The sequence below is a fragment of the Pipra filicauda genome, unplaced genomic scaffold (assembly GCF_003945595.2).
Source record: "Pipra filicauda isolate LSUMZ 115617 unplaced genomic scaffold, ASM394559v2 scaffold11_size5308982_pilon, whole genome shotgun sequence".
Classification (NCBI taxonomy): Eukaryota; Metazoa; Chordata; class Aves; order Passeriformes; family Pipridae; genus Pipra; species Pipra filicauda.
The window spans coordinates 3,139,678-3,152,086 of NW_024103652.1; the positions used below are offsets into that span (position 1 = coordinate 3,139,678).

At 34.6% G+C, this 12,409-nt stretch overlaps 1 protein-coding gene across 8 annotated transcripts in view; it reads left to right on the top strand.

Annotated features, from left to right (window-relative positions):
- The window catches only part of NPAS3 (neuronal PAS domain protein 3), a 610,089-nt gene that overhangs the window by 420,265 nt on the left and 177,415 nt on the right, over positions 1–12,409 (top strand). For 7 of the 8 annotated variants that reach the window (XM_027726870.2, XM_039386534.1, XM_027726871.2 and 4 more), the window contains one exon: positions 5,514–5,603. The exons of the other annotated variant lie outside the window; for it this stretch is intronic. In XM_027726870.2, the coding sequence (XP_027582671.1) occupies positions 5,514–5,603 (90 nt within the window). The remainder of the gene's footprint in view (positions 1–5,513; positions 5,604–12,409) is intronic. 8 annotated transcript variants of the gene reach the window in all.

A 12,409-nucleotide genomic window follows, 5' to 3' on the forward strand; every position in this document is an offset into this window, starting at 1 on the left:
CTTTTATTTTATTTTAACCCCCCATTCAGGAATGGTTGCCATGTTGAAATGAAACTTACTTTTTTGTTTCTTTCTTTAGTAAATCATGTTTTTTATACCATGTTGTAACACGTTAAATAAATAATGCAATTATATATATATTCTGAGAGGGACTGTTTTCTTTTGTAAATGTCAATTGCATCCAATACTGTCTCTCTTTAAAAAAAAAGTAAAATATTTTTGCTGTTATTGAATGTAGTATGTCTAATTGGTGACAGGCTTTGTCCTCAAATTAATGCTCAGCTCCAGTTATAATATCATTATGTCATAACACTGAAAAATTCTAATTAAGATGATCTGTTTGCCAGGAAAAAGTTTAGTATATCAATTAATCTGTTTTATCAGGGGGAGTATTCCCTTCCCCAACCCCTAACTCCTGATCACAGCCTGAATGATGAGAAAAGCATCACAGATGCATGCTGCATTGGACAAAGAACACATGCATGCATTTAAATCATGTATATCTTACTTTTTACTGATGTAATTGTGAAATATGTTCTTTTTGCATTCATAATTAGGGGGTGGAACAGATGGTGAAGGCTTAGTTTAAAATAATCTGTCATTAAAATAACCTAGCCTACTGGTAATTCTTCACTCTAACTGGAGTTTAGGTCAGGGTAACAGGGGGTTTTGCAGCACTGGAATACACTAGAAAGAATTAGGGACTTCATGGATAGTATGAAATATGAGGATATTCTCCAGAAGGACACTGTAGTAAGACTCCAGTGAATTAAATTTGCCTGTATTGGGAATATGCAAAAATGGCTGGGACAAAATTCCTCTGACAAATATAAATCCATTTACTATGATGCATTATACATAAGTGCACATTCGGTCAAAGTGGTACAGTGGGTTTCATATCCTGTGAAGAAATAACCTCACTATGCTTCAAATATTGTAGAAGGTACTTAGTATTTTGGGTTAAAAACCTGTGCTTTACAGTTTTGTATTATTCTGATGTCAGAGGATATAAATTATAATTATTTTCATTATTATTCAGAGGTGCTGTAGCTAGTGACTTTTGTGTCTCACTTCATGTCTACCACATTGACTTGCTGGTATGTGACAAAGGAAAGCTTGTATCAGTCCTGTGTGGCTAGTTTAGAACAGTTTTCAGAAATAAGAAAACTGGCTTAGTAAATCAGATACTTCCATGTCTTTAAAGCATTTATTTTAGTGTTCCCTCCAAGATTTCATTCTTTAACAGCTTTGAAGAGAGCATATAGATTTCAGCATGGTATTATGAAAAATCTTCTTGAGGAGGGGCAAGCATTAACATTTGTGTCGGTTCTTTTTCATCTTAATCCAACCTTGGTTAATAATCAGAAAATTCTACATAGTGGGTAAGAAGATGTAATTAACCCTTTGACCCCAGAATCTTAATTGGTGCCTGTTGAAAACAGTGGGACAGTTAAAAAAAAATAAATTAAAAAGTAGCCTGTGGTGATTGAAACAGCATAATACATAATGGTTTTCTGAAATAAAAAGTACTTGGAAGCTTCAGCTTTAATCACATTTTGCATAAAACCAGTAAATGTAGGTTTAAACAAGAAGTTGTCAGTCTACCTTAAATTGGGTTGTGCTCAAAATTGGCATTTGAGGTCACCTTGACCCTTTCTCAGCTGCCACACTAGATGGGATAGGACTGGTTTTATGACAGTCAACTTCATTTATTTAAAAAAAAAAAAAAAAAGATAATTGAACTCAAGAATATTTTCCTAACAGAAGACACTCTACCCTTATATTCATGCCCTCTCCTTCCATGAAAATAGGGCATGTTATGAAAAACCTTTGCAGGCCCTATTTATAATTAACTGTGGAATGTCCAAAAGAGAAATCCTATCTGCCTTTGAACTACAGTGAAACTGTTCAGAAATTCTAGCTGGAAATTACACTGTGGCACTCATTTGAAAAGAGAGATTTGAAAGCTGACTAAATCCAGTATCCTTCTCTCATTTATTGTGTCCTCAGTAATACGTAGGTGATATGAATAATACTTCCAGAGTTTTCTTATTGAAAGAAAATTTTTTGTGAATATATAGTATACAATGATATCACATACTCTTCTGTAGTATATAACATAACCTGTGTGATGTTGCCTTGCACCTTCTCTGAAGTCTGCTGCTCTCTTGGCATGCACAAAGGATGTACGCTTTATGAAAAATTGAAAAATTTCAACACGCATTACTTAAATAATAAATATTCATAAATAATACCTATGAATAACGAATGAGACAGTCCTTCAGAACTAATGTTTGACCTGTAAAAGGAACAACAACATTGTCACAAAAATGGTCCGTCTCAGCCCTTTCATACTGGTGGGAGGAACTGCCTTGCTCTGGAAGATGGTTAGTTTTCCTCCTATTTTTATTGTAATTTTTCTTAGGTATTGAAACTTGAGCTTAGTATTTGAGGTTTTTGTTCTAATGTCTCCATATTTTGGGCATGGAAGTAGTTAGGTGTCCATTAGCTGTTAATTAGTGGCTTTTTCAAAATACGATTAAATAAACTTTCTGATTTTGCTCTGTTGAAAAAAATGCTGAATTCAGTCAGTAATGGTTTCCAAGCATTACTTCAAAGAAGCAGGAAAAGAAATGGAGGTGGAATGACTAACCATGATTTATTAGTCTCTGTTGGCTTAATGAACAAATTTTATGGCACAGGAAGCGACCAATCTCATAAGAAATCAAAGGTGTTGGTATGCTGCACTGGCCTTGCCAGTCCTTCAGTGGTGCCTCCTTACTTGGAGGTAAAAGTAAGGAATAGTCTCACAGAAAGAAAGAGAAGAAAAGACTAAAGAATTAAAACTGTTTAATTGAAATGAGAGAATCAGAGTCAATGGGATGGAAAAGTAGCAAGTGCTTAAGACGACTAATACTTATCGCTTCAACTCTCTTCCCACTTGCTGATGACTTTCAAACTTTAGCTATGGAGGCTGAAATTTCTTTGTACAGCTATGTCGACCAGAGATAGTTTTATTTGTTTATATTTTTCCAGAAAAACTATTTTCACCCAATTTCAAAACAGCACTGAGGGAAACATTTCTGCCTAATTAGTACTATAAGCTTCCTTCAATTTTTTGTTTCATTAAGAAGTCTATATTCCTAAATAAGATCATGTGTATAAAAGAAGCAGAAAAGCCATCAGTGACTCAGAGAATTAATTTTTTTCTGTTCTTGCAAAACTCTATCAAGATATGCCAGATAACTACATACTAATGCAATGTACTAAACAGACCAGATTATAAATACATTCCAACTGCATGTAACTCTCTCAAATAACAAAACAAAGGGGACTGCACTAAAGTCCTGGCTATATGAAAAACTGAGAAGAGGAAAGTTGTTTCTGTATGATACACAAATAACCTGTAAAACATCTTTCCTCAAGATGTCATTAAGCCAAGAATTTAACAAGATTATAAAAAAAAATTCTAAGGAAGATCAGATATCATAATCGTGCCAACTACTAACAACAATGGGTTAGAAATAAACCTCTGGTAGCCTTGTCATTGCCCATATGGATATTCCAAACACTGTTCTGAAGAGTCTAGGTACATCCTATAAGACAGGAAAATGAACAGCTACAGATAGGCTGTTAGTCTCGTTCAGTTGTGGCAATTTGTTGTTGCTTGTGGAGAATGACGTTCCATACAGGTGGCCAAGGAGTCAGTGTCATGCTTCTCAGTTTTATCTCTCACAGAGAGTTAAACCAGTTTCCTCAAAGGAATACGGGACAGAGCATCAGGAAAACTTAAAGCAAGCCCTTTAAAGATTTACTCTTCTGAATAAAAGAAATTGTACATAGTGGGGGAGATCAGATGTGCAAAGGTTTTGATTGTCCTGGTATGGATCTAAGTTTGAACTTCACTGTTCCAAATTTTCCACCTGTTACTGATGTTAAGAATGCAAGGAACTGATGTTAATAATTTGAAAAAAAAAAAAAAAAAGATGATTTATAAGAGGTCATAAATGGCTTGCATAATATAAATATTTTTGCATGAAGGAAATCTATGCAGATTTACATTTTTATTAATTCATAAATATAAATTAGGGTCTTTCTTTAATGCAGTGTCTTTAGTGAGGGTTTGTTTTCCAATATGGGGTCTATTATTTTTAGAAAACTCAGATTTTTGAACTAATTCCACCACCTACTACATCAGAGAAGGGGGAGCATTTGCCAAAGACAGCTTCTGACTAGCAGCCTGTTGGAAATTAATCAAGAAGCAGAAGAATAGAAAAATAAAACCTCTCAGAAATCACTGTTGTGTATTTGAAAAGGAGTGAAATGATTACATGACTATTTCACCCTATATCTCCATCAAATTTATGTGTTTTTCTTCTTTTGCCTTCCAAAACCAGGTTGATCCATGCTACAATTATATTTTCACTTTACATGTACCTTTGTCACAAGGAAATATTTGGAATGGGATTTTTGGGATTGTTCCTTGTTCCTCCCAGTTTTTGGGCTGTTTCATATTTCATGACTTGTTTTAGCATTTCTAATTTCTGTACTTTTGTGATTTTACTTTGCAATAGCGAGTGTTTGCCAGTAATCACTCCCATTAAAGGCAAAAAGGTAAAGGCACGAATAGCTTATGAAAGGCAGTTTCTTCCTAGTGTAGGTTTGCTCTATTCGTAGAGGTGTATTTCTGTCTTGATGTGCAGTGATTTACTCCATGTGTCAGGTTAGAATATAGTTCTTTGTTTATTAACTGCACTCATGTTTCAAAAGGTATGCATTAATCACTGCAGTTGTATTTTGATTTTTGCAGTTGCAATGGAAACCACATCCAAAGACTTGAACCTGTCAAAGTAAAATCTGATCTAGAGTTTTACAATGAAGGGATGAAATTCATAACATTTCTAGAGACTTAAGCTGTAAAGATATTTGACAGTAATCTGCTGATTGGCTTTGTTTGTTGTCTCACAAAAGGAAAATGTGAGGGGGTGGGTGTGTGTGCGTGCACGTGCGTGTATGTGTGTAATCCTCAATTAATTTACAAATTATTGAGGTCCATAGTGGTTTGAGTGATGACAGGATTTTATTTTCTCCTTTTCAGTTTTTGGAAGTGGAAATTGTTTGCTTTGATTCTGAAGGATGGGGGGATGTGATCTTTTTATGTACTATTCAATTGGAAGGTTATTTGTTTTCCTTATTTATTTCTTCCTGTTAAAAAAAAAAATTATTTTTCTGTATTTCTTCTGTCAAGCAAATGAGATAAATTTTATCTAGTATATAGCAGATGTAAGCACGACAGTAAGTCCTTCAACTTAGTAATATACTCATATGCTGTTTATTAAAATGTGGGCAGAATATAAAGGAATTGTCTTAGGAGTTCAAATTAAAACCACTCTCATAACAATCAGAACATTTTCCTCAATTTACTCTGTGATGTCTTTGTTTGAATCTATTTCTATCTGTCATTTGGAGGTTTTTATTAATCTATTCGCTTTTTTTTTCCCCTTACTCTGTAGTCCCTGGATGGATTTGTATTTGCACTAAATCAAGAAGGAAAATTTTTGTACATTTCAGAAACTGTCTCCATCTATTTAGGCCTGTCCCAAGTAAGTACATGCTTTCAATTCTAGAACATAACTGTGTATGATGCATTCTTCTGTTTATCATTCTTAAGGAAATAATAATTTTGCTTTTGTATTTTGCATGAATTATTGGATTAGTTGTTTAAAGCTGCATCTTGTTCATCCTGAGACACAACTGAAAAATCTGTCTATGAGTATTGGATGTTGAGATGTGTCTGAAAACTTTTTGCCACAAAGGATCATTATTAATTTATTGAGAACAAATGAAGTTTCTTTTCTCAGTTGTTTTGAACTTTAAACCTCTATACCTGATAGGAAAGGGACACTCTAATAGTACTTCCCTTGTGTCCTATTACTGGATGTTTATGGAGTACCCTGCATTATCCAGGGAGCTGACACGATGACAGGGAGTCATTTGGAGTCAAGAAATGCTGAAAGAGACCATTAAAATGTCTTGCAGGGAGGGTTCCAACAAGGACACATTTTGATGCTTTCGCAAATGCTCAGTAATATGAAGAAATGAATTTATAAAATATAATAGTTTTTGTTTCGGGTTTTCTTTTTCATTTAATTGCTGACAACTGTTTTTAAAAGATTAAAAGGTAGGACAGAAGTGGGGCAAAAGTTAGTTGTTAATGTTTATTCCTAATCTTGCGGCATTCAGAAATGTTTAGGCAGGATAGCTTCTTTCTGCCTGCACTTAGAAATGCAGTAGAAAGTTTTTGCATGATGATTTTCAGAGTAGGATAATCTACTTCTATTGCAGTCACCCTAAGGAGAAAAAAAACCCTGAAGTAATATTTATTTCAACTCCTTTAAATTGGGACCCATACTGCTATGAGGAAGCACCTATTAGCACAAGCTACTGTCAGTTTTGCTGTATCCCACCAACAATGAAACAGGAAATTTTAACATTTGGTGCCAAAAAAAGACTAATTTTAAATATTATCTGGTGAGAATCTGAATAGAGTTTCATTAATTCCTCATAGAACATGCAAGCAATTGGCTGTAATAAGTTCAGTAATTGTTATTTTGTGATGACTTTGGCAAACCCATTGCTAGAAATGGAAACAAGAGCTGTTTCTAACTCATATCAGTATTCTTGTCTCTCATTAAAGTCCCTTGTTTTGTAATAGACTTTAATCCCTGACTTAATCTGTTTGGGAGTTAGTGTGAGGAATCTCACATTTTGAAATCAGTGCACCACCATGTTGGTAATACAGTAAAGAATTGGAACTTTAATGTTTATTATTGTCTTATGTTCATATTAATCTGTTTTATGCATAGTATCCAACGAAGTTTAATAAGCCAGTAAAGAAGAAGGATGGATAATTAGTTTAAGCAGGTAAATGCTAATTAGGAAACTCCTGAAAGGCATCCATTATACACTAGCTTAAAACAAATTTTACAGCCCTGGTTAGTGGTGTAATCCAAATTCTGTCAAGGCAACTGCATTTTCTGTAATTGAGATGTGTATGTTTGCTTTGCATAACAGATGGCTCTGTATGCTTAGACTGATAGCTAGGAAAATAATAATTGCATTATTCTGGCCAAAAGAATATTAGCTCTTGGGTTTTGGCCATTTCAGTCAGTCCTCCTGCCAGCACAGCATATGCACATATATGGATTGGATTTTCAAGGAAATTGATGCATCTGGAATAGTGCGGCCATCTGAAATATCATCTGTTCAAGAAAAATTTGGCTTTAACCCTATGCTAGTCTCTTGTTAAAAGCATTTTCTGCCACTGTCTTTTTAACTGTAAGAGTTGGTAAATCTTTCTGTACTCTGAACTCACACAGTGTTGTTAGGACTTTACACTTAATCTTTATCCACATACATATTTCAGGAAAGTGTTCAGATAAATAAATGAATTATCTTTGCATGTTAGAGTATTTGATATATCAGGACAAACATTTCCATGTGTTCACCACTGAAAGTACTGATGGAAAAGCTACCAAAAATCAGAACAAGGACTATGGATTTTTATACAATAGTAAATGAAATCTACCGAAATCTACTAAAATATCTGAGATTTTTGCTGTTCTTCTCTTCTGTCTTTATGGAGACATTTTATACTTCTCAGACCTCCTGTACTCGTATTTTTAATATTTTATTCTTTTGCTATAATATTTTATAGATAGTTTCTTAATTACTTCAAAAGAAATGCTGTAGCTACTTATTGCTAAATCACTAGTCAAAGCTTATTTGTTACAAAAAATACCAGCAAGAATATTCATAGAACCATTTCTCAAACTATACATGGAAATGCTACTGTTTGCACTATAAAGACTTAAAATACTTGTGAATTCTGAATTTCTGGATTTGTGCTGTGTGATACATGTGGCATTGCATTTCTCGCACTGCAGGTAAACGTTGATATGACCCTATCCTTATACTCCCAAACTACGTATTTATAGAGAACTTCTAGGCAGTTTTCAACTTAAAATCTGGATATATATTATAAGCACTTTTATTTGAAACATCTTCATCAACTGCTGACTGTGGAGTCTTGCTTTCTAGTCAAATGACTTCTCTAAGACTTCATCCTTGTTTAGTTCAGCTTTTTTCCTTTTTTTTTTTTTAACTGGTATGCGTGGAAGTAATGTACTATATATTTTGTACTTGCAAAGCAAAATCTTATGTCTCTTAGCTAAAGGAAAACAGTCCTTTTACTGAATCTCAGTAGGTAAAAACAGTTTTTCACAGAACCCAATTTTTCTCTTTTCTGAACATTTAGAGCCAGTGGTGCAAAACAAATGGATGCTGATGTTCTAAGATAGCTCCAGGACTAATAGTAAAGAAATCTGATAAAACAATATCTTGGGAGGCAGCCTGGCAATGATGATAATAAAGTTACCTCTGGCAAAAGGAACAGTATATTTGCACAGTAAACAAAAATTACAATAAATACACTTTTGACATTACAATGAATATACCTTGCATGTAGATAGCCACAACATATATTTTTGAACACTTTATCTACCAGCTAATGCTAGCCAAAAATTTTAAGTTAGTTTGGCAGATATAGATTTTTAGACCATACTGGAATTGCAACAAAAGCAGTTTCAGAGAACATAAAAAGTAGAGGGAAAGACATAGTTAGCTGAAAATAATGAGTGAGTTAAGGTAACGAATCAAAGCAGCAGAAATGGACCAAAAATCTCCCAGTTATACCCTCAGTCTGTATAAATTGTCATGGTTCAGTTATACTCGAGGCAAGCTGAAATAATTCAACATACTTTTTACTTCTTTCAGGAACTTTAGTATTTGTGGAAAGACTCAGACATGTCTAGAAATGTGCAGTATGACCAGGATTTCTTCCTGGGTTGGACAACAAGACCTGTGATAGTGTGGCTTTCCCTTTTGTCAATACAAACAGCTTTTTATGCTGCATCTCTGTAGTGATGTTTGTTCTTCATGTATATCTAGTCTCGGACATTTTCCCGAAAAAGTAGCTAACTTTTGATATCAGAGTAACTGCCGTCTTTGGAATACTCAGGCCCTGATTCCTTTTAGAATTGCAATAAGATTTCAAAAGAAAATGGCTAAAAAGTCACCATATCTGGACATTGAAGAGGCCTTCCAATCACTCCTTCCAGCACTTAGAAGTCATTATCAGTGCTTACCTAAGAGATTTCAATTCTTTTGAAAAGTCTCTGTGTTTGAGGCTTAGACCAAAAATATGCTGAAATGTAAATAGTAACATAAAGGGGGTAAAATCTATCCAGAACCAGACAGAAAAAATATTTCTTATCTGGAAAGGAAAAAAACTGTCAGACATAGGATGTTTCAAGGTCAAAAATATTATTGAAGTGTAGAAAATATTATGGGTTGATAATCTGTCTGGGATGCTTTTGCTTTCAGGAAACTAGTCACCTCTCACCAACAGTTGTACGCAACAAAGATATTATGTATTGTGTCCCCTCTGTGAGGTCCACACCTTAAAGTAAAACATTCCCTACTTGTCCAGGACATAGAGCAGGTTTGCAAATTGGCCTGTTGAAAAGAGAGCTCACTAAAAAGGAACAGTGCAGCTGCTAGCATAATAGGAGATAGATAATAGAGATGAAGAAGGAAGAAAAAAGAATAAATTGTGGATAATTTATCCTTTTTAAAACAAGGCAGGCAAAACCAACAGGTATATTACATGTGTACTCTGTTACTAGTAGCATAACCTATCTCCTTATTTTGGCTTTCTGTGCATTTGTTCTATGAAATGGCAAATAAAATTATAGCTACAGCACACAAGTGCAAGGTCAAATAAATGACAGTACTCATTCTATTTGTGAAGCTATTCTGAAAAGGAACCATGGTGCCAAATGTGGTTTATTTGAATAATAAAGAAGAATTAGATTCCCCTGATAACTTGGCTGAGGGCCAATAAATCACTGGAGGTTAAGAATGCTTTGCAACTGCCATGTATTTCTTTTGCTTTTACAAAGCACAAACCTCAACTACTATGCTCTACCTGTTTTTCAATGCAAATCGAGGTTAGTAGATGGTTAAAGAATTGCTTTTGTGCTCTGTTTGCTTAAAAAAATATTATAAGGCAATCTTGAAGCTTTCATTCTGTAAGTTCTACCTTATTTTCCTCCTATACTATTATCTAAATAATAATAATAATGATAATGATAATGATTATATAAAAATTCCAAGGGAAAAAAAAGAAAAGCAAAAGCCAGGAGCTTCACTGGAAAATTGCAATTTTTTTTAAGCAAATTCAGACAATAACCAATCCAGGAAAGAATTTACCTTTTTTTTTTTTTTTTCCTTGTGTTGCTGTCATTGTTTTAGTGTTCCGAATGTAAATTTCTATATGAAACGAGCATTTGTGCTTGTTTAGTAAATTGGTGCACTAGCATTGTTAACTTTTTAATAGTTTTTTCCCCTTTAAAAATGGCAAATAAAAGCCTAGGAAATTCTGTGTTGGTCATGCGGGTTTTTAAAAATTTTTTCTTTAACATTCAATATAACAAAATTAATTTACTCTTGTCTTTTATGCTAAAAGAAGTGAGCAAGGAAGGAGCTCTGTTGAAATAGAGCAGCTCTGAGGATTTTGAGAGCAGTAAGAAAATATAAGTATCAAAATAATTCAGAAACAGTACAAGGCACAGTGGCACATTATCAATTTACAACATTTAAATTGATAAATGCTTGGTGGTGAAGGCCTACAAGGGCACTTTGAAAAGCAAATAGCGACCTGCTGAAGAAATTGATTTTTTCCCCCCCGAAAATGACTGCATGATGCATCATTTGACTGCATGCTGTCCAAGTGCTTGACAGAGATAATCTCAGCAATCCCACGGGTGACCTTATCGTTCTCACCAGGGCAACTTTGTCTAGGTTCTGACTTTGTGCATGTCAAGGTTTCTTCAGGCAGGATCCTTAGGGGGAAAAAGTTCTTCTGTTCGATCCAGATATTGAACCACTCTTGAAGGCATTCCCCCACCCCCAAAAAGGCAAGCTTGTTTCTTTTCTTCATAATTATGAATGAACTGAACAAGAGAAAATATCTATAGACACAGTATCTTTGCTGAAGCCATTATTGCCTTTTCAGTGTAGTTTAGCTTAGCTCTTAAAGGAGAAGGGATACCTGCCATTAGACTTTATCAGACACAGTTGAAAGACCAAAACGTATGGCACTCTTCTACGTAACAGACATATCTCCCCCGCTTTCTTTTCCACACTCACTGTTTGCAGCTGTATTTTTCTCATGAGAAGATTTTGCCATTGTCACAGTATTTCATATCAGTGCCTAAATTTTTTTCCTTTATGCTGTTTTAATTGGTGAGGTGTTTTTAATCCCTATCCCAACCTAAGAACTTTTAAGACAACTCAAGTGCAAATGACAAACTGACAGAAGTCCTGAACATCAACATCAATATGCATAATTTTGCATAGACACTCTGTAACAACCTTCACTGTATGGTCATGAAGTGATCCAAAACACTTAACCTGTTTTATCTGGTTGTTACAAAACTGGTTTTGTCTAGCACAGAGGAATATATTGCCCAGGCTGTGAAAAATAAAGGCATTTAAAGATTTGCAGGATTTTTTAAAGTACCTTATATTATAAACAAATTATTTTTCATGTGCAGTTAGTAATTGTTAATTATAATTACTGACTAGGGATCTGTTGAAAGCAGCAAATGTAATGCTCTGTTTGGTACCCCAAAGCTGCTTTACCCACTGCCTTTGACACCCACAGTTCACCATATTCAACCTCTTTTACCTCCTTCTTTCATCCACAACATTAATTCTGAGTGAACAAGACGTGCTTCCTTGCTTTTGACAAGATTTGCTGCAGTCTCATGCGACAAAAACCCAACACTCATTCCAGATTCAGAAAGTAGGATTTATAACAGCATTTTAATTTAATGTTGGATGTCGAACATATAAAGAGATCACAGTAGTACTAGAGCTGAAAATTGATGCCTTTTTTATTAGTGTCCTCTCAGAAGTGGGTGAGCTGCTGTTTGTGCAATGGAGCACAGAGCACCACAGTCAGATGAATGAGGATATGCTATCTGCAAGGAATCATATTTCAAACCACTGTCTGCTTCTATTGATGTGCTCAGAGTTGAAAGGTTATGCTAGTAAATGCCATCAGAATTTTCAGTGTTAGAAATCTGTGGAATAATCCGCTGACTGTCACTTTGTAGTCAGTCCGAATGCAATATACAGTGGAGCTTTAATAATTTTTTTTAAGTGAAATTAACTTATTGTTACTGATCGCATTGTTTTGCTTATTCTTCTGCAGCGTGTTTAAATACTGCCAACAGTATTGTCTTATAGGCTCCACTGAATATAGCTCTCTGTTGAGTTAACT